Below are 26,623 nucleotides of genomic sequence, written 5' to 3' on the forward strand. Positions count from 1 at the left end.
AATATCAAATTTTAATAATAGTTTCTCCCAATTTATTTATACTGATATACCAAAACATACTTTACCCGGTTATACTCAACTTAACTTATAACTGAAGCTTGTGTGACCAGAGCACGTACTTGTTATATCGAAATAGTATCGATAGATAACTTTTCTTAATAATGTGAATCACAAAAGCAGTTAATTTTTTATAGCTGCGCGTTATTCATAATATTAAAGATTAATAAAATACAAATAAAATAATAATCAGAAAAAAACATTTTTCGATGTTTCTTGATTCGATAAGCAATTTATTATTAAATACCAACTTATGGTCACACTGACCAATACCTTAAACCTATCACTAAGAAAATAGTAAACAAACCGCAAGCATGAATCCGTTAACAAATATGCGAAATGTGTTAAAACTTAGCGAACATGAGCTACAAAATCCAAATGGCAAGAGCTGGCACGACATGTACCGCGGCTCAGCGTGGATATTTATTGCCGGCTTTCCCTACACTCTCTCCGAGGGCGACATCATATGCGTCTTCTCGCAATACGGCGAAATTGTCAACATTAATTTGGTGCGCGACAGCAAAACGGGAAAATCAAAAGGATTCTGTTTTTTGTGTTACGAGGATCAACGATCAACAGTGCTGGCCGTGGATAACTTGAATGGGATTAAAATATTGGATAGATCATTGCGTGTTGACCATGTGGCGGATTACAAGCCGCCTAAGGACAACGAGAAATTAGACGAAGAGACGTTGCGGCTCTACATGGAAGGGTGTGCTCCAAAGCCCATTAATCAGAGTTCTAGCACTGTTGATGTTAACATTAAGAAGGAAAAGAAGGATAAGCACAAGAGATCCAAGGAAAAAAAATCAAAGAAACGACGTGAGAGTTCAGATTAGTAAATTATAAATAATGTTTAATACATAAGTGAAATAAAAAAAGTAGATTCGCAAAGATTTCACTGGACTTGTTATGTTTTAATCGCTGTCGCTGAATATATCTCTGGCATCAGCAAACTCATCAGGATTATAGTCCTCATCATCATCATCGTCGTCGGAATCGGAGTCGAGTCCTTCGGCCTCGCGTAGAATACGACGCTTAAAGCGTTCATACGCACTGCCCTGACGATCCACATTGCAAAAGTCCACATCATCCACGAAGGCATCGGCCTCGGTATCGATGGTGTGCACATATGGATCCTGGAAGGTATTGTAATCCTCTTCCTCGCTGGACTCGCACTCATCGTCCTCATCATCGTCATCTGCAAGAAATGCAGATTTAATTGCGTGATTTCTTCAATTTTATATAGTATAGTATAAATTGTATTATAAAAATGACATGATTGCATTTTCATATTTAATTGTTTTTTTTTCTACAGAAATGCTATTATAAAGAAATAAATCATGGATAATATGAGTTATCGGTTGAAAACAAATGATTTAGGTGTATTTGAGTTTGTTTAGGTCGCAATATATAATATATACATATTCTTCAAAAAAGTTGTTTCTTCTTTTCCCTCCAAATATATAATATATTTATAGTTAACTTTTAATAAGTAATACCTTTAATAAACCCAAGTAATTGGCTAATAGCTAGGGATTTTTCTATATTTTTTAGATTTTCGAATTTTGATTTTGAATTTGCACGCAAAAACTTACAAATAGATTATGAATTTACTTGTTATTGTATTTTAGAATGAATACATACGAGCATTAAAAATGGAGCTGTGCATTTTCTAAGTGCTTTTAAATATATATACAACTTTTTGTGCCGAGTCACTGACTGACTGAACTATCAAGGTATCAAGTAAATTCTTCCAAGCTTGCAATACTTTTTAATGTATTAACTCGGGGTGTTGTGTATTCATTACAATTATTAAAAATGTTGCCTGACATACCAAACATTAATTTATCCATTTTGTGACGCAGCTCATCATCGGAGCCAAGATTTGCCTCATCATCATCAGGATACTCGTTGGTATAGTAATTCTCCTGATTGGAGTCATCGGAATCGCAATCTTCATCCCCATCATTGTAGCAATCCTCCCAAACGATCTCGTCCACTGGACGCAGACTGCGAAATAGTATATTTGAAAGCAATTAAAAGACATTTTCGTGGCTGGGCATTATTTATGTAAATACTTTTTTATTCGACAAAACTAAAACTATGAACTTAAGACTTAACTTCTGTTGTTGGAATGACAACTGTAGCAACTGGCAACGAAATTGGACATGAAGGGTCAAGAAACGTAAAATTTAAGCGATTTGATTTAATGCTAATGCGATGTATAAGTTTTGATTTCTTTGTGTATGCGTGTGTTAGTTTGAGCTTGTGTGGTGTGTGTGGCAAGAAGAAGCTTAAAGACTAATGAATATGTAGCCTAATTAAGTTGGATGCTTGGCGAAGGAGGCGCGCTGCATTTGGCAAGTCGCAAGTTGCGGTTGTAGCACATCGACGTCGACGTCCTGTTGCTGTTGTTGCTTTATTGTGTTACCAGTAGCAGTTGTTGTAGTAATTAAACGGATAATACAACCTTATATAGAGAATCAGACGAATTACAAAAAGATACAAGAGATAGTATTGAGCGATTACAAAACTACTTATCAGATAAATGCCATATACATAGATATACATACATACTAAATTAATTTATTTATAATGTATGATGAAGTAGGACACCACACACCCACACACATTCACCGCACACACCCTTACACACACACACCACACACATACATACCCATACAATTACAAATACAAAAGAAACATACAGAGAGCGAAAAATGGTTGGATTGTTTTACATATAGTAATTTGTGATATTGAACATTTGCTGTTCTTCTATATGCAGGACAAACCTTAAATAGTTGTCATCCAGCATATCAACATACGACGCCTCCATCTCATTCTCTGGCACATATAAATCATACACATAGCCAACATCTGAATCTGCTGGCTGTTGCAATTGTTGTTGTTGCCGCTGCTGCTGTGATTCTTCAATGTCAACAATTGTGATTTCCCTATGATCAGCTGTGGTTGTTGTACCCGTTGCTGCTTGTGGCCGACAGGGGGCGTTGGCATCATTTTCCGTTTCCTCTTGAAGTGTGGTCCGCAAGCAGTTCACCACACGATACCGTTGCTCTCGCGACGTCTGCTGCGCCTCCTGACGCTGACGATCGCGACGTTGGGCAGCAGCAATGGAGGTATCGCTGGTCTGATTACGAGCCACCAGCTCCTTAGCCGCTTCTTTGTTCAGTCGTGCGGCCGCAAATTGTTTGGTTGCGCTATCATCCTATGTGAAGAAGTCCACCCGAAAGTTTGGGGCTCGTACATTGGCTTTTTTATATACTACTAAGAGTGATCGCACTCACCTGTTTGTCCAATGTGCCGGCAAATTTTAACAGCACTTGGCTTAATTCTTCTTTGTTGTCTGTGTTTGTTGCAGTCCCTGTTGTTGTAGCTGTTTCTGATGGCGCATTTTCATCATTTTGCAGGCGTCGACGCTTGCCATTGAGTACAAAGGCCGTATGCGGTTCCTCGTCAATGCGGCGTTTGATGCGCACCACAGCAGGCATATTTATGGTTTAACTAATTGTAAAAGTGCTTATCTGTTGGAATTTATTGTCAACGTTTTTTGCAATAGACGCTCACGCTTCCCACGAAAAAATTAACAGCGTGACCGACTGAGCTATTTCAAAATAAACCTACTATGGAAAATACTGAAATATACCATATTGAGTTGCACTCGCTTGGTTACAATATATATAATATGGCATAAATACGCGCACCACAGCCTCCATTTGAATAGTTTGGAAAAACACTTGAATATACAGATGCGTGCTTTATTTAATGTTCCTTTTATGTTTTTATTTTTCTTTCTATTGCCACTCCTCAAAAAATGCGCATACAATACACTTCTAACACTACTACAGGGTGAACACATTTAGATATAAATGTTATCTGGCAAGTAGTGCCACAGGGTGACAAATCTTTAACGTAATTTCGCAAGCAGTTTAACGAGTTATTAATGGCGCGAACAATTAACATGAATTTCTTATATCCGAATATGTATATAAATACGTGCAGCAGCTTTTGCCTAAGAAAGGATTAGCATTTACTGCTCTCGTACTGCAGTTTTGAAACATGGTAAGAGCCTGTGTACCATTTGTAAGCAAAGAGTTATCAAAGTCGTCAAAGTTTACTATAGAAATGAAAGCCTATATATTTTTGTATAGCACTCTGAACCAATTGCAATAAAAAATGGCCAAAATACAAAATCGTTTATTTAATTGAAGAAATTGTTAAGATGATAATAAAACTAACCGTTTCGATCTGAGAGTATATGTACAAGTGACGACTTCAGTGCACTGCTTGCTTAAATTTACACTACAAATAATTTCCGGCTGCTCTGTTAAGTAATTCACTGTTCTGTTAACTAACAGTCGCGCTGAGAGCGCTTCCCAAAATTATGCTATGCTTGTGGTAGCATAGTATATGTTAAGCAGTCGTCTCCTGTTCGCGGCGGTGTCGAGTTGAGTCCTTGATTGTGAATGAGCGCGCGCGTCGTTGATAAGTTGTGCAAAATGTGGTGTTAGCGGCAATAACGGAATTACGTGCACCGGCAACGCAATGTGAAAACAAAATAAATATAAATCTTGTCGAATGTGAAGCCATTTGTTTTGGTGTTTCAAAATAATACATACGCACAAGTGCAATAATTTAAAGTGCGCTTACAAAAATTTAAAGTCACATTCTGCAGCATCATCCTGTGCTCTGTTCTGTGCTTTGTGATTGCGTGCTTTTGAGTGTGTGTGTGTGCTAGCCGTTTGTTTCATTGTCTCTTCATTCGCGCGCGCAATCTGTCGATGTAAAGTGTAAGTGTGTGCTCATGTGTGTGTGTGTGTGGTTATGTGCTGTAATTTGCACACAAATGATTTATCGTCGGATTGCTATCAACGCATGCCGCAATTATGTTTTAATTGGCGCTAAATGGTTTACACAAGCACACACCTGGATTAGCTGCAAAACCTCCCTCCCCGCCATACGACAGGTGAGTTTTCAGCTTTAAAAGTAAATTGAAAAAAGTAATCTTGGCCTACAGACTATAAAAATATTTACGAGTTTATATATAGAGGATGTATATGTGTGTGGAGGGTTTGTTGCAGCATCGCAGCATCGCAACCTAACCAAACATATGTTTCGGCGCTCTTTTATTTATGAGGCGTGGGGTGCGAGGGGCGCGCGTCAAAAAATTTGCCATCGCATGAATCATGCCGCCCCGCTCTCACTCCCACTCGTAATAAGAGAAGCACGTGCGTGTGTGTGTGTGTGTGCGTATGATAGAAGGGGATTTTTGTCTGACACACGGTGTGGATACACTGGATGCGTTTGGCATAATAATGAAATAATAATGTCGCCTTTTGTTGTGAGGTGTCTCTTCTACGCATTGGCAATAAATTAATGGGCTTGCCACATAAAAACGCACCCCCCGCTGCCCACTCCTCCACTGTTTGATTACAGCCTCACATGACACTGCTACCAGTTTGGGGCAAGGGCGGGGGCAGGGGATGGGAATGTGGGAGGGGTGCCCAATGTCAGCTGTTGCCAGATGAAATTTTTGGGAAGCGTTAAACCCGAAAGATTAACATAAATATTCTGGTTCATACTTGTTGTCTTAACACAAAATGATGAGCAAAAGATCTGCTGATAAAATGCTAATCATAAGAACAATGTTGCCGCGACAACAGCAGCAACACCAACTACAAGAACTTGCCACACGCACCGGCTGCTACTCAGCGTTCCTTTTTTTTTGTATATTTCTTGGTGGTGGCAAAACTGCTTGAGAAACTTTTGCGCTTTCCACTTATACAAGTTGGATTTTTTTCCGCTCTAGAGTCCTTAAACCAAGGCTATCATAACTTTGTCGTTCCGTTCGTCCATAAAAACAAAAGCATAAGATCATTTTATAGCATTGTGAAGAATTTAGCGGAACTTATAAATATTATATTTTTTACTACTATTCGCTTCAGAGATTTTTTTCAATTTAACATTCTGGATTTTTTTTGATTTTATTGTTGTTCTGTAATTTAGGATTATTTGTATATTGGAAATGTTTTTTAGATGCATATATTATATGATATATATAATATATTTTATACATTTTACATTTATTAACAATGTTTTTTTTTTCAATTTGAGAATATAATCAAATTATTTTTATGCAATTTCAAAAATCAAACATGTTTTATGATGTTTTATTTTTTTAAATTGATTTATAATTAATAGTAAATAATAAATATTAACATTGTATAGCTAAAATATTCCCATGTGCTTTAAACTAATATTGTGTTTAAATTTACAAATTTTCTTGACTGCAATTTTCCATCAGAATGATGTGATACAATTATATAATTATGATAACATATATCTGTATGTACTCTTAAAAGCGAATTAATATTATAAAATAAAAAACAAAAACTTTCAGTTAGTGTATCTACATTTCGTCATGGCAAATTAAATGCTCGTGAAATTTTTTTGTTGTTCCTTTGTAACATTTTTGATTAGCTCAAAGTTCTTACTGGGTTTGAGGGGAGGCTGTGAATGCTAGGTATGTCTGTGTGTGTGTGTGTGTGTGTAAGTGGGTGTGCGAATGTATTGGAGTGCGCAATGGGAGAAGGAGTTGCTTTAATTTTTGTTTAAACTTGACAGAAAACACCTCAGGCGTCCGCAGGGGTCGAGTGTCTCTTTGTGGCTTTGACAGCCTTTGTTTTTGGGCGTTTGGGGCGTTTTTGATACTTTGTCAAGAAATTTGGTATGCCAGGAGCAGTAACATCATCATATATCCTTGTTAATTTGTCTAGGGGTTGTTGTTCTTGCTGCCGGCCTTTGGTTAATAAATCATTCTAATGCATTTTGTTCGGACAAGTTGTTTGGGTCAGCTTGTTGTGGTCATTTCAATAACAAATTCATCATCATTCTTATTATCATCAGGACGGTTAAGTAATGATGGGCAACAAGCATCATAATCAAAGCATTAGAAGGATTTCACTTGTAAAGAGTATTTTCGATGAATATAATAGAGAGAAAAGAAATTTATATTGTTGAAAACATTTTTTCATTTATATGACGACATTTCCGAATTTGCTCACTAATTTAATATATATTTTTTTTTTTATGTTATTGACTTTATACTTTATTGACAATATCGTTAATGAGTAGCTTATTCTACGTAAATATTTTTAAATAAATTTTCATTTTTACTAAATATATGTTAATTGAATTAATTCTGTGTTCCTTAAAGTAAATGTAATTGAAATTGAAGTATAATATATTGTATTTGAAACTATAGTTAACCGATATAAAAAATAAATGTGTATAATTCTAAGATTATAAATATTATGATTACCTATTTCAAATAATAATTCATTTTATCTCTGAAACAAATATTCTATGAAATTATTTCTTTAATATTTGAGTCATTTTTTATTCGAAACTGTAGTTAAAACAAGTGCAATATCAAAAGTTCATTGAAGTAATCTAATTTGAACTAAGTGTATCACATAAAAATAAAAGGGGAGTATTTCCTTCCCTCCCCCAATCGCATTCCTGATCCTGCAGCTGTCCCAACCGTGCACATGTCATTGGACAAATGAAAGTATTTCGTTGTGTTTTTCACGTACGTCTGTTAGGTGTGTGCTCAATTATTCATTAAAGTCGATGGCTGGACAGCTGAATGGGCAGACGGACGGAAGGACAAGGGAGTGTTGGATTTATATGCTGCATCAATACGTCAATTACAAAAGCAAATAAAGCACTGCATATACGGTATAGTCAGTCGTCCACACACACACACACACTCCAATGTTGGAGGAGGTGTTGCACCCTTGGCACGAATCACATTAAATTTGCGCTCGTGCTCATTAGGGCAGAATCCTGCTGGTCGTGCTGGTCCTGCCACCGGACGCACTTTCCACTTTCACTCTGCTCGGTTAGACACAATGTGCCAACCCCCAAAATTGATGATGTGATGCACTGCAGCAATCCACCCCGCAGTTGCCGACGCCACCTCCGTTGCTCTAATATCATTTTGCAATTTGCACTTGGCAAATAAAGGAGTGATGCTGTGGCAGATAAAAACATTTCTATCCTTTGTTCTAGCCCTCGGGGCAACATGCGTTCCCAGCGCCAACTGTGCAACGACAAGGGCAACAACTCCAATATGTATTTTTGCAACCGTTTACATCTCAATGGCCAAAGCATCCAAGGGCAACAATGGCCCCAAGGCTCAAACGCATGCCACACATTGTTAAATGAATTATCGCCTACATCGAAGCCATTGATAAATCGCTAGCTCCATTTTTTGTACCCTCTAAGTAATGTCAGGCTGGGGAATGCTTATTAGTTAAACGGTGAATCAACTAAGATATGTATCAGTAATCGTTCAAAAATGGTCCATGTAATATATTCAAATTAATTTTGACTGCCTGACAATTAAGTTTTTTAATGTGCATTCATTTTATATGACTCATAAAATGTTTCAAAGGTTCAACAACCATAAAATGTAAAGACACTTTATCTAATCATTATTATTTTGAGAATATCTAATTTATTTTGACTAAGTGACAAATACGATTTTAATCAATACTAACTTAATAAAAAAAATATATATATTATACGTGGTAGTATTTTTGCGGTATATTAGGTTAGTATTAGAATAATACCGCACTGCTTTATTTTTATTGGTCTCTATTTCTTTTTTTATTGTATAATTATTTAAAAAAATCAATTTGACTAACAAACAAAATTATATTTTAATTTAACTTAATTTTATTTTCCAGATAGTTTGATTGGTTAAACTAAGATTTTTAAGCTAAGGACTATTTTGTTATAAGTATTCGTATATTTATTTATTTTCTACTATCAGTATATTTTTATAAAAGCTCCTCACTTCTCTTTCTTCACTCTTTGTGGGAATTAAAAATAATTAGTTATTCCATTATTAATATGAAGTAGTCTTGTTCTGAAAGCCTCTGATATTAGACTGTCTAAGCTACATTGACTTTGCACTTTTTTCGTATAATAAACGGGGTATTCTTAAAGTCAATACTCATAAGTGCAAATCTATTTGCACCACCCCAAGCAAGCCTCTCACGTCTGGCAGGTCGCAACCCTTGGGAGCCACACGTTGTTCTTGTGGCTTGATTGACATGATCCAGCATCCCATTCCATTGTGTCCCGTTTCGATGCAGTTTCATTCTCAACCGTTTCTAAACGTACACTGTGACAAACAGCTGATTGCGTGTTCATCTACCGTGTGGCATGATTTATGTTCGAAATTGAATTTCTTGACTTTTTGCCGTCTGCAAGGGGCATGAGGCTTGGGGCACGTGGCCAGAGACTTGAAGAAACTAGCAGAGAAATGGGAGAGTAAATTAGCTCATTTTCCGGTACACTTGTTTCACGTGCTCGTTAGCAGCATTTTGGGGCGAGTTCATTGACATTCGTTGGCGACTGAGTGGGCAGCAGCTGTTTGCATTTTGCACTACATTTTTCCAAAACTTTCGTCTCGCTCTGTTATCAATAGTTGGCCACAGTTTGAAGAAGGGCAGCAGGCATTATGCGGCAAGTGGCAACTCATGTCACGTACGTGGCAGCTGATTGCCTCAAATTGTTTTCGGCCATTTTTTCTGCACATTTGGACAGGCGTTAAGGAGCCGCAACCCCCAAGAACTAAGAAAATTCCATCAGGGTTGCCATTTAACAGCAAATTAATATGAGTGTCAGTCAGACAGACAAACCCAGACCGACAGTCAACAAGCTTGACAGCCCGACACTTTGTCAGTCATTCAAAGGAACGGTTATATGACAACGATTATCTCCGCTGGCACAGCGAACATTTAATACCCTCGGAGCTACCTCTTTAAGTTTTTCATTTTGCTTAAGATATTTTTTAAATTTCCATTCTCTCTTCTCGCTCACATGTGCTGGCGACTTTGGGAGTTGCCATGGTAGTTTATCTGGCTGTTGACAGCTGCCCAAAGGGAATTAGTTATCAAAAGAAGCATAAATCCATTGCAACAAAACGCTTAGCTGAACTCTGTTCAAATTCAGCTCAGCACATCTTTGTGTCTCTGGGTTTTTCTCCTTGTTCTTTTTACGCTTTAGGTTAAATAAAATATGAGCCAAATTGAGAGCTAAGCAGATGTCTAGATATCGTTCATTTAAAGTACTTGAACATTTTTTGAAACTTTGTTTGAATGTCTTAATAGCAGTTAAAAGATGGTATTGAATTTAAAGAAATTTAAATTTAAAATTTAATTTAAAGTGCACAAAAGTGGAACAGAGATTTAGATTATCTAGATTAGATTTTGTATAATTGTGTTTTTACCTCTTTCTTTGTAGTATTATTTTACTAATCTGCTTAAATTCAAGTAAAACTCTTCCCTCTTCTGCCTGCTTTATGAATCAACAATAATAAAAAAGTCCTTTTGTGCTTATTAGCCATTTGAAATGTCTTTTTATCGAGGCCACTAACTAGAACGGGTTGGCTTCGTTTCACAGACGTCTTTATGGCTGTTTGTTCATGCAAATACGCCAAGTATAATAAAATTATTTCCGCTATTGTTTAGCGGGTTTCCGTTTGGTTCTTAATTTTCGTGTTGCCACCAGGCACTTGTGGCAAATCGAAAAATGCTCGCTTCATTTCTTGACACGCGACACAAAAAGGACTCCACTTGGCCTTGATTTAGCTGCGTTGAGATAAATGCGCTTTGTTTGGTTTGGTTGAATGCCAAGTGATAAACATAAGTTGAACCTATTCCAGACATTGACAGGCGGTGCCCCAATACAGGATTCACAGTGGATTCAGAGGACAACGGCATAACCGAACACGTGCTGTCCTCCGTTATGTAAAGCTATGTCAGGACAGGCCAGGCCAGGCCAGGACCCCAACTGCCTTGCCAACTGTAACGACCTCCGCTGTATGCCATTTGCTCTGTGCTCTGTTGTCGCTTATTGAACCCTGGTTTGGGTGTTTGCATTTTAAAACCAACCCTCGAAAAACGTTTGCCAACTTCAATTTCAGTCGCTGTCATTTGAAGCGACCCCCGGAATGGTCAAATCACAGTGGCATACATAAACGCATTTTACTTAAAAAAAAAGTGACAATTTCTACTTAACTTCATATATAATATTTATATTTACTCTATTTAATATGACTTTTGAATTTATGTTTTAATTTTAATAATTTTTATTTTGTATTTTAATTGTACACTTCTTTTCGTCGGAAATACTTTCGCCACATTCACAAATCAAAATCAAAGAGCGAAAAAAAAGAAGTGTGACCAGACCTTATGTCTTTCAAAACAAACAATTTTATATAATTGTATTTTTGTTTATCGAAATTAGTTTTCAATATACATATGTAAATATGTAATAGAAATTATTATCAAATGTCGAAAATCTAATATTGAAAATATTATACACAAAGCAATAGATCCATAAAGACCAGTTATTTTCCTAGGAAACTGATCTTCGCACAGCTGCAAAGTTGCTGGTTGAAATAAGCTGTTGTACTTTTGTTTGGCATTTTTTTGTTTTTCAATAATTTTATATAGTAAACAAAAAATTAGTGGATAAATGAAAAAATATCTTGTATGTTAAAACATTAAACTAAAATCCTGCGTTTAAGTAACGTTAATACCTCTTTTAGTTTGGCCAGTATACTGACTCAAAGTTGTCGGTTGGTGGTGGTTGAAATAAGCTGTGATCCACTGTATGTAAATATGTAATAGAAAATATTCTACATATTACTTAAAATATATTGTTATTTTTGTGTGCTATCTACAAGAATGCACTCCATAGTGCCCAACGTCCACTGGAATTTGACGGCGCTATTTTGTAACCCCATTTGGCCTGCATTTTGCGCGCTTTTCGATTTTGGTCCTCTGTGCATAGCAATTCATGGACAGAGGGTGTCCTGTGTCGTCTGTTCAATCGGACCAGGTAACCGACGTGGCGATGCAAGTCTGGCATTCGGTTTTTGGGTTTGTTAATTTTTTATTAGATTTGTTGCAGCGTCTGCATAGTGCGCATAATTTGTAGCTTTGCCAAATTGTTGCTTCGATGGACCTCTCTCTCTCTCTCTCTCTCTCTCTCAACCTTTTGCCAATCTCTTTCGCACCCGTTGGCACTTGTTCGATGGGGCCAAAAATTCAATCAAAAAACTACAAGCGTAAACAAGTGGGTAACATGGCCAACTCGTGTTCCGCATCCACTTCAAATTTTCAAGTGTTTTCCTTTCAGTTCAAGTCGAATACTTGTTTAGGGTGCTGCCCTTTTTTTTTTGTGTATGTGCGTGTGTGTGTGTGTGTGTGATTTTTGCGCCGTTATGGCCCCGTGTTATTTTTGTGCCTTGTTTGTTTTTTGTTTTTCTTTTGAATTGAAAATCGCAGCTGGCAGAGTTTTGTAATATCGAGGTTTAAAATGCTTGGCTGGCAATTCGTGCACCTCAATGGCGCTCGCAGCCACCGCCGCAGACTTAATACACTCAAACAGCCGCGTTAAGTCCTTTGCGGGCTTATGCCAAAACACCGCTCAAAAAGTATTTGCACGCATTTTGCGGCCTAAAAGTATGCTACGCTTAAATGATTTGGCTAACACACACACATGCGTACACAATACTGATTTTCATTCCATTTGTGTTTTTATACTCTTTAACATGAGGTCCTATAGGAATATACTTTAAATTTAAATCTTCTGTTGCCAGAGTATAGAAATTGACTGGAAACACTTACCACTTTACAATTACAGAGTTATCACAAAGAATGGTGTAATTTTTGTATTAAGAAATTAGAAAGGAAAACACTCAGGATGCTTTTTAAATAAACTGTTTCGATATTCTTTTAGATATGTTTATTTTTTGTCATTTTTTTTTTTTAGCTATTTTCTAATTTATTTTCTATTTTGAAAATTTCGAAATTTTTTTTTAAATTTAACATATATGTTTGAAATATATTTCAAATTTTTTCTTTGGTTGTTTTTCTCTATTCAAAATACCTTCAAAAGAGCATCAACATTGTTGAACTTTTGTATTAAATTCCGTCTTTTTGGTTTTTATTGCTGATTGTTTCGCTTGCTTTTGAGGATAACAATAAATTTTTATTGTTGTGACGGTCGCCTTTCGCTTTGGCTATACTCTTGTTTGTTGTTGTTTATATTTCAGTTTTCGCTTTGTGGTTGTTGTTGTTGTTGTGCTTACGCTTTCACTGTCTCTGGCTCTGTCAATTTATTGATTTCTGTTCTGTTTTTTTTCTTCTCTCTCTCTCTCTCTCTCTCGTTTTCATTTATATATTTAGGTTTACTGGCATTTTTAGCAAAGTTTTTGACGGCTCTGGCGATGAGTGCGGCTAACAAATGGCTTCAACTTTGTCAAAAGTTAACAATTTGTTGTTGCTGTTGAACTTGGCTGAGCTCAGAACTTCATTTAATCTAATTAAATTGCTGCACAGTAGCTCTAAACTTCATTAAGTTTTTCTTGAACAAAAATTTCCTCCTCTGCTGGCTGCCAAACAATGAGCCAAGTTAATGTCCCAGAACACTGTCAAGGGACGTTATTGTTTGGCTGGTGGAAAGAGTGCTGTAAATTGTCATAACTATAAGCAGTTGTTGCAGTCTTTACTGAGTTGGTGTTGTTGTGGAAGCTGTTGCAATTAGCTGCCAGCTGTCTGTGTAAGTCGGAATTTGGCTGTGCTGTATTTAACCTGTTGGGCATCCAGATCTACAATAGCTTCAACTTGTGCCACAACTTTGTTGCCTTAAGTCTGTTGCATAGTTTAGTAAAAACTTTTTGCCAACTTACTGTGCGATGTGAATTTGGATAAGAGCTTGGCATCTTCCAGCAGAAGAATAAAAGCATTTAGAGGACAATGAGTTAAATAAGTTTCAAGTACTATATCCCCTATTATGGCTATCAAATGATACAATTTTATATTTGAATAAAAACACTTTGAAAACCTTTTATTAAATATTTTGAAAACATGTTCTTACCACATATACGATTTCCTTGTTTTTAAATCAGGAACTTTAAATAAATAAGCCGATTAGGTTTTTTTTATATTCCATTCAAAATAATCGGATTACTGAGCACAACGCAATTGTCACACATCAGCTTAGAGCGCTTTATGTGTTTTTAATTACCGAAAATATAAAAAAGAATTACACTTTTTTAAACTTTTATCATATTGAGAATCTTTGAAAATAATGATAAAAAATATATACTTAGAATTCTTTAGAATCACTTTATATAGTACATAATCTAAACCTATAATCTTTATACAAATTTCTGCTATGTATAAATAATTCTTCATATTCTTGAAGTAGAGCAAAATATGAAAAGTAAAATTTAAACTTTGAGAAGCATTTTTAATTTAGAAGCTTATTTTTGTTGTGGTATCACTCGAAAGTCATGTTCCAATTTGCCTAGAATCCTTATGCTTCTTGGCGCCATTTTCTCTGCAACGTTGTGCAGTGATCCACAAATACAGCTACATGGAGACGCACAACAACAGCAACAACTACAGACTGAAGACGTGCCGGGGTAAGAAACTACTTTGTAGTACAGTTTGTCATAATTTGCAACTGCTGCAGTGCAGTGAAGTGCAGTGCTCCCTCTCGCCCCCGCACTTGTGCTTGTGCTTATTAACTGCTGAGCCATTTGGAGTATTCTATGAAGTTAATAGAGAAGAACGAGAGAAAGGCCAAGAGCGAGAAAGAGCGAGAGAGAGAGAGAGAAGGTGAGGGAGGGGACAATACAGGGCATTGGCTTGGCATTTGCATGGAGCATGTCCTTGCTGCTTGTTGGCGTCGTTTGTTGTCCTTTGACTATGTCGCTGCATAATTTATGACTGCTTACTTGCTAGCTGGGTATGCAGTTGGCTTTTTTAGCCAACTGCCACATGCCATTTGCCACTTGCCACTTGCCACATGCCACTTGCCGCATGGCACTTGAAGCAAGTTTGCTTGCATTCACCAAGTGCTGACCCTTCGCCGGAGCGTGAGACTGCGTCAATGCGTGGCAGGACTCTTAAATCAGCTGCACTTTGAGTCCGATTGATACCACAAAGACATACACAAATAATTTGCATAAGTCGCACGAGACTACTTTAAGCGCCTCGGGCCCACACGTATTGCCTCGAAGTTGCACTAACTCAATTATTCATCAATTTAATTTATATCCAGCACGCAGTCGTCCAGTCGATTTAATGGCCATACTTGTGTCAGCATTGTGATTTGAGATTAACATGTGCTTGCCACGTACAACATTCCATTTGCCTTGCTCTCACTCCTAGATTTATGTATAGTCCGTACATAAGCAGCTAATAAATTTTGGTCGTGCAGCATATGGAGAAGGAAGAAGCAGAAGGACCTCCCATGGTAAAAGCCAAACTTGGCTGCTGCCCGCTGGGTACAAAATGAGTTGTTGTTGTTTTTGGTAGTACTTCAATCTTAGCCTTTTCCCCCTTGACCCCTTCTCTGCTACTTCAACTTTAAGTTATTGTAAATATTACTTTTGTTTTTGTACTTAATTAGTTCAGTGCTGTTTTGCAATTTATTAAAGTTTTCATAAAGGACGTCATTAATCGTTAGGCTGCAAATTTTTTGACATTTTGTAAAGTGAATCTATTAATAATAAGCGGACAAATTTACTTACTGAAAACATTAATTAATTAAGTGAACTCAAAATCCATTTCATTTTACACCGTGTTCTGAACTTCATATTTGTCTGAAAGAAATCACAGTAATTTTGCAATAATCAATAAGTTTATCAACGATTAACAAAATATATTTTTTTCCTGGTACCTAAGATATCAGTCTTGAGATGTTTAACCAAAAAATTGTTGATAAACTAAGAATATTTAGAAAATTTAAATATCTCAGCATTACATTTTTATTTTTATTTCACATTAGAGTAGAGTTATGTAGCTTTGTTTTAATCTGCTTTATTTGCGTATGCAATGGAATAAAATTCTAATATAATTGAAAATACATGGCGATTATTACACTTGATTGAGATCTATTTTTTGTATCTTTAAGAATATAATGAATTCCTTTTTTGATGCAACTATTATAATCAATGCTTTATTATGAAATACCTTAAATGGATGCGGTTAGACGGCATAAAAATCTGAAAATAGAAATACGATAATGGCTTCAATTTGTGTAGTGTTGGAATTGTGTCTTTGAATATGCAGTGCATTCATTAATCCCATCAAATACAGCAATCAGCCTTATTGATTAGTATTAGAGTCTTATCAACAGCTAGCTTTCATCAATCATGCTCTGCAAATAGTTGGGTATTAATACACACCACAAGAGTGAGAATCACTATAAACGCAATGTGTATCTTGAAAGAATATTCAAAATAAACTGTTTTATCTATTGCCCTGATAAACTGATTTCTCATATGCACCGATATAAAACGACTGTTCACGCAAATTCAAACCAAACTCAGTTGAAATTAAACATTTAAGATATATAAGATATAGGCATCGACATCAAAATTTATATTGCTTTATTTCATTCAATATAAATTAAATTTATATATTTATGGTTATACAACATATCGCTAACAAAAGAGATAAAGATTTAGTTGAATTTTCGTTTCCGGAATAGTTTCGTCGTGGATGGAATTTTTGGAATAGTTTTTAAGGGGCTTTTCAAGGTGGTTAAAAGTTCAAAAGTATGACAAATGATATAAAGTTTCATTTTATTATAAATTATTATGCGTGTCTAAAGACAAGGAACTTATTGTACAGAAGATTAATTCGATCGTATTAAATCAGATGGACTCAATGATTATACGTAATATGCATAAATTCTTGAGCCATTCAAATCAAATTATTGACATTACGTAGCACAATGCGTTTTGTTCATTACAATTTTATAATGTTTACAATAGTAAAGAAAGCCAAACAATCATTTCATCGAAAAACTCTTCGCTTGATTTATCTAACAGTGTTGATTTTATATTTAATAGAATATGTGCGATTCCTGCTTTCTCTGCTGCTTCAAGAATCACCAATGCGTTTACCTTAAATGTTGAATATCGTTGAGCTCTTCGTGCAAGAAAATTTGATTTTAATTTGGAATATTCCCCATTTGTATACTGATCGAGTTTCGACTTTGAAAATTTAGGTAAGTCAGTTTCTTCTAGTCGAGCATAATCTCTAGTGAAGGTAACATTCCAAGTGCTTAACTTATCGGAATACGATTGCCATTGATCAATTTCCTCTTTAGGTGCAATATTATGAGACACAATTGATTTTGCTAAGGTAATCAAAGTTCCTATCTCATCCTTATTGATGGGTATTTGAGCGTCCTCCGCAGCTTTTCTCAAATCGTGTTCAAGATCGTTGGTTGGAGCAGCACCTACGATGCTCTGTAAATAGTTAAGTTAATACTGGGACTTCTAACTAATTATCTCTGCAACCTACCAGAAGAGCGAAAATCACTAAATACGTAAGATGCATCTTTGAAAAAATTTTAAAGCAAACTTACTTTTCAATTGCCCATTCATCCGTTTATATATGGTACATATGTAGAAACCGATGTCGAGCAACTGATCGTGTAAATGAAAGCCGACAACAACCGAAGTTTAATACACATACATATGTATGTACGTCAATTCTTTGGTGCTTAGGTCAGTGTTCAAAGATAAGAAATATATACATATGTTTGTAAAGCATTGGCATCAAATAATATATGTAGAATGTAGAATTGTCGCTAATTAAATATATCCTATAAATTAAATTCGCGATACACAATTTTCGTCATGGGAAACGTATCCATTTAATAGAAATCTTCTCAAAGGGTCATTCAATCCAGTTAAGTAATTCAAAGTGTGGTATTTGGTTTTATGCTTTGAATAATATAATTTTTTTTTTGCTTACGTACAGCATGTACTAAAATACAAACAACTTTATCTGAAAATCAAAAACTATAATTATGCTTGAATAATGACAATGAACTTATTATGAGAAAAATCATGAAACTAGAGTATAAGCATATATGTATGTACATATTTTCTTGAGAATTTCAAATCCAATATTTTATGTTAATCAGCACAATGCGAAATGTAATTTTGTTTATTAAAATTGTATAATGTTTACAATTTTATATTGAGATTAATGCACATTTCAATGACAAACCTTTCGTTTGTTAGATCTTTAAGTTTTGATATGTAATCTATGAGAGTATGTGTGACTCCTGATTTCTTTGCTGCTTCTAGAATTTCCATTGCGTTCACCTTACATGTCGCATATCGTTGAGCTCTTAGAGCATCAAACTCAGATTTAAAATTTGAATATTCCCCATTTGTATACTGATCTAGTTTCGCCTTTGAAAATTTAGGTAACTCAGTTTCTTCTAGTCGAGCATGATCTCTAGTGAAGGTAACATTCCAAGTGCTTATCTTTTCGGAATATGACTGCCACTGATCAATTTCCTTTTTAGGAGCAATGTTATGAGACACAATTGATTTAGCTAAGGTAATCATAATTCTTATCTCATCCTTATTGATGAGTATTAGAGCGTCCTCCACAGCTTTTCTCAAATCGTGTTCAAGATCGTTGGTTGGAGCGGCACCTACGATGCTCTGTAAATAGTTAAGTTAATACTGGGACTTTTAACTAATTATCCCTGTAAATTACCAGAAGAGCGAATATCACAAAATACGTAAGATTCATTTTCGAAAAAATTTCAAACCGAACTGACTTTTCAATTGCCCATGCTTATGCTGATATTGTATGACTGATCACGGAAATACACACGAAATGAGACGAAGTTAAATATACATATATACGTCAAAACATTGAAAAATATTTAAAACACACATATTTTTCAGTTGCCAATCTATCAGCTTATATACACAGTGTGTATTACACACTATTGTACGACTGAAATACACTCGGAAAAAGACAAAGTTAAATATAATACTTGAGTCTGTGTCCAAAGATAAGAAATATTTATGTAAAAACTCATGGACAACAAATAATGTATTGTCTTGTTTAATTCATTGGTGGTGCAATTTAAATCAATGTTATAAATTCAATTAAGTGATACATTTGAATGTTTATGTTTAAACAAGCTATTGTATTACTTGAGAAACTATGGGGCAAAAACGGGTAAAAGTTATCGACATAAACCAATTGAAGATTTAGTTTTCATTAAAAAAATACAGTAGGCGGTCGCCTAAGAGAGTGGTCCGGTTAACAAAAATGTCAGTCAAGGGACTTTTTACGAAAGTCATAAAATTGTATTTAATTTTCCATTCAATTATTTTATTTGCCGATAATTTCGAGCACACAAACTTTAAATGCCGCAGTTCGTTGAGCTCTGAGTGCTAGAATATTAGTTTTAGCTTTGGAGTAGATACCATTTGAATATTGATCTAATAGCTTAGCAACTTCTGAATCCTCACCATCAGGCCGTAGAGTACTTTCGATATAACCGTATTCACTGCGACGGCTGGATGTATTGAAATTGGTGAGCAATGCTTGCCATTTTTCAATTTCTTCTCTTGGCGCAATTCTATTCGACACAATTGCTTCAGCTACAGCAAAGAGTCCTATTGTTTCATCATTTGCCATAAGGGCTTCAGTTTCTTCAACTGCATGTTTGACATCATCGATGGGATCCTTGCTTGGAGCAGCACCTACGATGCTCTGCAAATAGTTAAGTTAAACAGAGACTCCTAGTCAATTATCGCAATCAATACACACCACGATGGCGAAAATTACTATATACGCAATATGCATCTTTAAAAAATATTCACAACAAACCGGCATTTCAATTGCACATCCATCAGCTTATATACAGATGTTGAAGGCCTGATCACGCATGACTTTAGTGACTTTCAGGTTTCAAGAGATCAAAAATATATTTTTCAACATTTAAAACATAATATAATATATTCAATTCAATTATTTATTAGTTTACTTATTGTTAATACAAGTATAATTGTAGTTGTGAAAATGCACTAATAACCATAATGCACATATTAACCAGAACTTAAAAACATCTGGATATATATTTTGAATAAGTATATTAATACGCATTGAAATAAATATCAGTACTCAAAATTCGTCGTGAAGTCAAATTAGTCATAGAAAGCTCTTGGTAACGTCAGCACTACGTCAATTTGAGACATTGTTTTTTTAATTTTAGAATGTCCATGATCTCTGAGCGTGCAGATAAGCTCAATACACGAAAAACAAGCATCATCTATATACATATTAAAAATAAAACCATCCCATCAACTTTGACGTAAGCAGATTTACTGGAAAACAGAAAAAGGAACAAATAATAATATAATATTTTAAAGCTTAAAGTAACATTTAAAACAAAGACGTAATGCAAAGAGGGTTTTAATTTGCTTCAATTGTCGCCTTGTGGTTTTTGGCAAATATAAAAAATTATTTATAAGCATATTATCTAATATGATAAGTTTGTTTTATTTGGATAATTTCTGTATGGGATAAAGGCTTTAAGCAGGCATTCTGAGCCCTCAAACTTGTAGCGTTATTTCTTTAATGTTTGGAGCTGTGTAAAACCAAGTAAATTGTTTTCTTGAACTTAAGACTTAGGCGCTGTTTACGTCTGCAAGAAATTTTTGTTTACTAATGTTGATAAGATTCGTATGATGCTTATTTTTGTACGACTTTTATACGAAATTTAATTTAGAAATTCAAGTAAAATAAGAATACTCCAGACTCATGCATAGCACGGGGAACACTTTTAAATGAAACGCTAAAAATTGTAATTGAAATTAATTTAAACTTCAAATTAACTTTCAACAAAAAATATATTGATGAACATTTAATAATATATAATTATAAAACAACTGCTGAAGTCAGTTCATGCCGGGTTAGAACAAAAGTCGAAGTACTAAATGGAGAAAGGTACCTAAAATATTTTGCAAATCTAGTAAAAAAATTGAAAATGCTTACAATCCAGATAAGAAAAGCACGGTCGAAGCAACCAAAAGCTGTGTTTTTGTTTGTTTTAAACATTTTGAATTATGCTTGAAAAGATTTTTTTCTGAAAAAATGTTCAATAAACAACATGTGTTTTTAACAGTAGATTCTTAAATTAAGTACGTTCAAATTATTTGGTTTGTAAATCCAAACAGAATTGTATTCAATTCAAGTTCAAAGTTTTATAATGCTAAATGCAAAAAGATTTCAAAAGTCAGCGGACCTCTATTAATTGGACCCCTTTTCCGAAATTCGTTTTGGTTTTCATACATACAAAAATTTGTTAACCATTCGTATCCGTCCAATAAAGATTTCACTGTAGTATACTTTGATGTTAACACACATCCCTTATCAAAAACAGCATTTAGTATTAATCGAATTCTTTTACAATTGTTATTATTATTATTTCCAGCCTACTTACATACGTCATATAAGTGAATGCGGATGTAGATTAGGCAAGATGCTAACATAAAAGCATATAAAAAGAGAACGATTCATTGGTTATTTCAGTTGTTTAAAAATGTTGCTCAAGATGCGTATTTTGCTTGCTGCTAGTTTTATTTTTCTTTATTCACTACTTTGCGAATGCTCACTTCCAAACGGAGATTTTTCCACTTTACCAACATTAACTGAAGTTGATAAAGAGACAATTAAAGAATTAAAGGATTGGCGCATCGACAAAAGCTATTATTTATTAAAGGAAAGAAACCTTACTTCATACGCTATGGCAAAGTCAATTGTGGACCATAATATTGCTGGCAATAAGACACTGCGATGGGCGAAGGTGATTATCGAATATTGGAATCCGGAATCACAACTGATTTCTGAACAGGATTTAAGCAATCTTCCTGATGGTACTAATCACATGTTCGAACAGTTCTATGATACTTATACGTCAGAGAGACGTAGACGAAGGGCGCAGTTTAACACTTGGACAAATGGCGAATACCAAATTATCTTTAAAGCTTATCATAATAAGATTTCGGCTATCCACAATGAATTTTTGGATTTAATGAAAAAGTCAGTAAGCAAATTAAGCGATAACATAACAACTTTCTTCAGACCTTTAATCGAAGAAGCCAATAGTCCAGATAGGGATCAGGCACTCTTAAGCTATGCCAGATTACACGAACTATTGGTGAATAAATTGTAGTTTAAATGAATACTTCAAAGTAAATAAATAATCCACTAACAAGTGTGGTTTGCCGGATTTAAAAATATGGGTGTGTACTCATTTAAATTACATATTTGGGTGATACGATTTTGCTGAATCACAAACTTGTGTTTTTTGAAACAACTATCATGAGTCATGCGATTGCGAATTGTTCATGCTATAATTATCTCAAACAACACCGCTGTCACAGCGGCACAGCACTATTGGCTGGCCGTCCTTGGTCGAATTTAAATATCCCTAACTCAACAAACAACAAACCTATGATTTTCCATTTATTAATTAGTTGGGCCGAATCCCGGCGGTACTGCAATACCGGGCCAACCCGTGACAGAGGTGGAGCAAGCTCCTAGCACTCCGTCTGATTCCAAAAATCAGTTTAACATTTGTTGTTCTCCAATGGAGAAACTATCAGATGTTAAGCTGATAAGAACAGATACTACACTTTGATCTTAGCCATAAGGCCGAGAAGCGATAACTTCAATGTGGTCTATATCAGCCACTGCATGGACCGAGAGCAATAACCACTTGCGAATTTTAAATTACACAAACCAAGCCTACTAGGGGTAGTTTTCGGTTTAGGGGTGACTGAGATGCACTTTTAAAATCTGTTCTTATAATTCTCAATCAGTTAAGGTGTGACATTAATGAGATACCTTAGTGTCGATCCGGATTCTTTACTCTGGCTTCTTTTCATTTGTCGAATAAATCTTTCGCCTTTTACTAAAGATTTCCGTGGAAAGGAGCACTCTAATGAGTCTAAATTGAATTTTTAGTGTTGTGCCTGGCATCGCCGGGCCAATTAGTAATACATATAAGACAACTATGTAGTTAATACAGAATAAAGTATTCACTACTAATTCTATTTTAGAGACAGTCGTTGCAATTTGGAAACTTTCAAGAAGCGAGCTAGTATGGTTCTCTTGAAATAGCTTAATAACTAAAGGTAAAAACTGACATTCCCTTGTTTACTGAGGGTTGCCATTGAAGTGCTAGCTATTTTTCCTGTGTGTAATTGCTGACTGTGCCACCCAAGCAGTTAAAGGCATTAAATTGATGTGACTGTGTCTTGACATGAGTTTTCTACGATCATTAAACTTAGTTGGTGCTAGCCGTAAATTTGGCTTGTAAAATGGTCTACACATAAAATTTAATAAGCGTTCAAAATTGCCCCGCATTTCACAGCTGTTGCGGGTTCTGTATATATCCATTTTATGTGTGTCAACATTTATGACAGCTACAAAAGTCAATTAGCTCTGGCAAAGCGGCACTTCCTCTTAACGCTTTAAGGGGCCTGTACTAAGTACAAATACATAGTATCAACCCTCTGTAGACTGATGCTTATCTTGTAGAGAAATAACATGCCCCACGCGCAATGATGAATTCCTAAGCAAATATATGTCTTCTAAACGATGAATAAGATTGGAGAGTAGTAAATGTAGCACACATTTCTGTTTGTCTCCTGATTCGAATTCCATTCTGTTCATGCACGTATTTCCATCAATAGATTGAAAACAAAAAATACTTCAACATAGGATATTCAGTTATATTGAAATAATTTGGATATTTATTGGTTTCTTTTGTAATATTTAAGGTATCCCAATAACTCATTAAAGTGATCGTTTGGATTTTCAACAAACTTATTATAAAATGCATCCAAATCTTTATCAGTATACTCAGCTTCCTTAGACAAGCGAATCATATCATTGGCTTTAGTTATAAATTCAGCATAAAGTTGTGTTTTCAATTCCTTATTCTTAGCCTGGCTTGCGTTAAAGCCACCATTTGTATATGTCGGAGTCTGTTTTACCGAAGTCTGTTTATTCATTATCGCGAAGCGAGTTTCGATGCTCTCACAGGCGATTCTACGAGCACACTGCCCGCTCGATCCTTTTACTGTCTACGCCATAGCCATCGAACCACACTCGGCGACAGCGTCTCAACGCTGTCGCCCCGCAATAACTGTACTTGGCAATGCGACAAAATGCGGACAACCGACAAAGCGCAAATAAAGAATAATGCAATCTAACATGCACACTCTTAATTACGCAGTGACAATGTGCCGAAACGCACAAGCAACTACGCATTGCCAAAATGCCAAAGTGCACCTACAACTACGCAGCAATGTGCCGAGACGCACGCACAGCTGCGCAGTGACGTCAGTGTGTCGAATTACTTACTCTCCGACATATAATAGTTTATTTCAGTCATAGATGTCAGCTTTGGTTCAAGCTTATCGGCTTCGCGTAAGACGTTTTCTATTTTTTTCCCGTTTTCAGCCCAAGTTTCATGCAAATGAACAAATTTATCGTGAACTGCTTGCCACTTTGAAATATAATTTTCGTTTATATGCTGACTGTCAAAAACTTTTTGGAAAATTTCTATTACGTATCTTACACCTTCACGACGGATTAGTGAATCGGTCTCTTCAGCGGCCTTTCGCAAATCGTCTTTGAGACTATTTCTTGTTGGAGAAGTATTTACGAAGCTCTGTAATAATATAGGGTTCTATAAACAACTTGTGTCTGTAGTATTTTTTTTTAATACGAACCAACGCGAGCACTAATAAGAGTATACAGCGCATCTTTCAAAAATAAGTGTATTGAATATTTGAAGGAATTTTGCTCAACTTATATACGATTTTCAGATGAGTAAAATAAATATGCGACTATAATCAGCATATGTACATTCGCATAACGGATGTCTATTATCAACATCAAGAAACCTTGAACTATAAAATTTGTTTATTGACGTAAACGCTAAATTCAAGTCTAATTTTATTTATAAAACGTCATAGAGTATAAATTACTCAAAGCACTCAACTTTTAAGTTAAATACTCAAATTTATTATACATTTGTATAATTAAGGTAATCCAGCAATGAATAAATATTTCATGGATAACTACTCGTTCTATATAAAAATTGCATAGAAAATGAAAAAAAAATTTGTGTAGGAATGGCAAATGAACATTTATTTTATTTGATTTTAATTTTCCAAGTTTAAATTCAAATTAAGTAATTTGTATTTCAATATCAATTAAATTAAATCTTTTTGGCAAATAAGATGTATTTCACAATTAAACTTAACTTTTACAACTCTATTACGACTTCATTCTTGGCACTTTATGTGCGATTTTACTCTAACAACTCTATATTCAAATTATTTTGAAATTTATTTTATTATAAATCATTATTAAGGTCTTTCAAAAATATAGCAAAGTTATTATCGGGATTTTGAACAAAATTGTTAAAATATAAATCGATATCTTTATTAGTATACCCAGCTTCCCTATACACGCGAATAATTTCTCTGGCCTTAGTTTCAAATTCAGCATAAATTGGTGTTTTTAATTGCTTGTTTTTAGACTCGATGACGTCGAAGGCACCATTTGTATAATAGTTCATTTCGATTCTAGATCCCAATTTTGGCTGAAGGCCATTCACTTCATTAACGACGTAGTCTAATTTTTGGCCATTTTCAGCCCAAGTTTCATTCCAATAAGTCAACTTATCATGAAATGTTTGCCACTTTGGAATATATTTTTGCCTTATACGCTGACTGTCAATAATTTTTTGGGAAAGTTGTATTCCGGCCCTTATATTTTGTCGGCGGATAAGTGAATCCGTTTCTTCAGCAGCCTTTCTCAAATCGTCTTTGAGATTATTTTTTGTTGGAGCAGTACTTGCAAAGCTCTGTAATAATTTTGAATTTTATAAACACCTTATGACTGTAATTTTGTTTAATACGAACCAACGCGAGCACTAATAAGAGTATGCAGCGCATCTTTAAAAAATAAGTGTATTGAATATTTGAAGTAATTTTGCTCAATTTATATACGATTTTCAGATGAGTAAAATAAATATGCGACTATAATCAGCATATGTACATTCGCATAACGGATGTCTATTATCAACATCAAGAAACCTTGAACTATAAAATTTGTTTATTGACGTAAACGCTAAATTCAAATCTAAGTTTATTTATAAAACGTCACAGGGAATAAACTTCTCAAAGCACTCAACTTTTAAGCAAAATACTTGTATTTATACATTTGTATAATTAAGGTAATCCAGCAATGAATAAATATTTCATGGATAACTACTCGTTCTATATAAAAATTGCATAGAAAATGAAAAAAAAATTTGTGTAGGAATGGCAAATGAACATTTATTTTATTTGATTTTAATTTTCCAAGTTTAAATTCAAATTAAGTAATTTGTATTTCAATATCAATTAAATTAAATCTTTTTGGCAAATAAGATGTATTTCACAATTAAACTTAACTTTTACAACTCTATTACGACTTCATTCTTGGCACTTTATGTGCGATTTTACTCTAACAACTCTATATTCAAATTATTTTGAAATTTATTTTATTATAAATCATTATTAAGGTCTTTCAAAAATATAGCAAAGTTATTATCG

At 34.9% G+C, this 26,623-nt stretch overlaps 4 protein-coding genes and 2 non-coding genes across 7 annotated transcripts; 2 read left to right on the forward strand and 4 right to left on the reverse strand.

Moving 5' to 3' along the window:
- The first annotated feature begins 309 nt into the window (after positions 1–309).
- LOC117565027 (RNA-binding motif protein, X-linked 2) lies at positions 310–1,013 on the forward strand. The gene has a single exon (XM_034243974.2). It carries the CDS (start codon positions 372–374, stop codon positions 894–896), a length of 525 nt encoding a protein of 174 aa, XP_034099865.2. The 5' UTR covers positions 310–371; the 3' UTR covers positions 897–1,013.
- LOC117565026 (probable RNA polymerase II nuclear localization protein SLC7A6OS) lies at positions 897–3,680 on the reverse strand. 2 transcript variants are annotated; one of them, XM_034243971.2, is made up of 4 exons: positions 3,366–3,680; positions 2,853–3,286; positions 1,895–2,070; positions 897–1,258 (listed from the first exon to the last, which is right to left on the reverse strand). In XM_034243971.2, the coding sequence occupies exons 1-4, from the start codon at positions 3,567–3,569 to the stop codon at positions 975–977; spliced, it is 1,098 nt and encodes a 365-aa protein (XP_034099862.2). In that variant the 5' UTR covers positions 3,570–3,680; the 3' UTR covers positions 897–974. The 2 variants fall into 2 exon arrangements, with proteins under 2 accessions (XP_034099862.2, XP_034099863.2); XM_034243972.2 differs by lacking the exons at positions 897–1,258; positions 1,895–2,070 and adding an exon at positions 2,334–2,530 and having other exon boundaries at positions 3,366–3,678.
- A 14,477-nt stretch (positions 3,681–18,157) lies between these two features.
- LOC127565109 (uncharacterized) lies at positions 18,158–18,905 on the reverse strand. The gene is made up of 2 exons (XM_052002241.1): positions 18,702–18,905; positions 18,158–18,646 (listed from the first exon to the last, which is right to left on the reverse strand). The coding sequence occupies exons 1-2, from the start codon at positions 18,735–18,737 to the stop codon at positions 18,158–18,160; spliced, it is 525 nt and encodes a 174-aa protein (XP_051858201.1). The 5' UTR covers positions 18,738–18,905.
- Positions 18,906–19,153: 248 nt separating this feature from the next.
- On the reverse strand, positions 19,154–19,820 carry LOC127565272 (uncharacterized). Its single transcript, XM_052003043.1, has 2 exons — positions 19,773–19,820; positions 19,154–19,715 (listed from the first exon to the last, which is right to left on the reverse strand). The coding sequence occupies exons 1-2, from the start codon at positions 19,806–19,808 to the stop codon at positions 19,332–19,334; spliced, it is 420 nt and encodes a 139-aa protein (XP_051859003.1). The 5' UTR covers positions 19,809–19,820; the 3' UTR covers positions 19,154–19,331.
- A 2,658-nt stretch (positions 19,821–22,478) lies between these two features.
- LOC117566281 (U2 spliceosomal RNA) lies at positions 22,479–22,673 on the reverse strand. Its single transcript, XR_004571998.1, has one exon. It is a non-coding gene; the product is annotated as a U2 spliceosomal RNA (small nuclear RNA).
- A 201-nt stretch (positions 22,674–22,874) lies between these two features.
- Positions 22,875–22,998, forward strand: LOC117566262 (U5 spliceosomal RNA). Its single transcript, XR_004571979.1, has one exon. It is a non-coding gene; the product is annotated as a U5 spliceosomal RNA (small nuclear RNA).
- Positions 22,999–26,623: the final 3,625 nt, after the last annotated feature.

Source organism: Drosophila albomicans, chromosome 2L (assembly GCF_009650485.2).
Source record: "Drosophila albomicans strain 15112-1751.03 chromosome 2L, ASM965048v2, whole genome shotgun sequence".
Classification (NCBI taxonomy): Eukaryota; Metazoa; Arthropoda; class Insecta; order Diptera; family Drosophilidae; genus Drosophila; species Drosophila albomicans.

Coding starts and splice junctions, on each gene's coding strand:
- LOC117565027 (XM_034243974.2), top strand. CDS start 372: ATGAATCCGTTAACAAATATGCGAAATGTGTTAAAACTTAGCGAACAT.
- LOC117565026 (XM_034243971.2), bottom strand. CDS start 3,569: ATGCCTGCTGTGGTGCGCATCAAACGCCGCATTGACGAGGAACCGCAT. Junction 2,071..2,852: donor CTGGATGACAACTATTTAAG/GTTTGTCCTGCA, acceptor ACTATTTCGCAG/TCTGCGTCCAGTGGACGAGA. Junction 1,259..1,894: donor AATGGATAAATTAATGTTTG/GTATGTCAGGCA, acceptor CATTTCTTGCAG/ATGACGATGATGAGGACGAT.
- LOC127565109 (XM_052002241.1), bottom strand. CDS start 18,737: ATGAATCTTACGTATTTTGTGATATTCGCTCTTCTG. Junction 18,647..18,701: donor TTGTGATATTCGCTCTTCTG/GTAATTTACAGG, acceptor AACTATTTACAG/AGCATCGTAGGTGCCGCTCC.
- LOC127565272 (XM_052003043.1), bottom strand. CDS start 19,808: ATGCATATTGCGTATATAGTAATTTTCGCCATCGTG. Junction 19,716..19,772: donor TAGTAATTTTCGCCATCGTG/GTGTGTATTGAT, acceptor AACTATTTGCAG/AGCATCGTAGGTGCTGCTCC.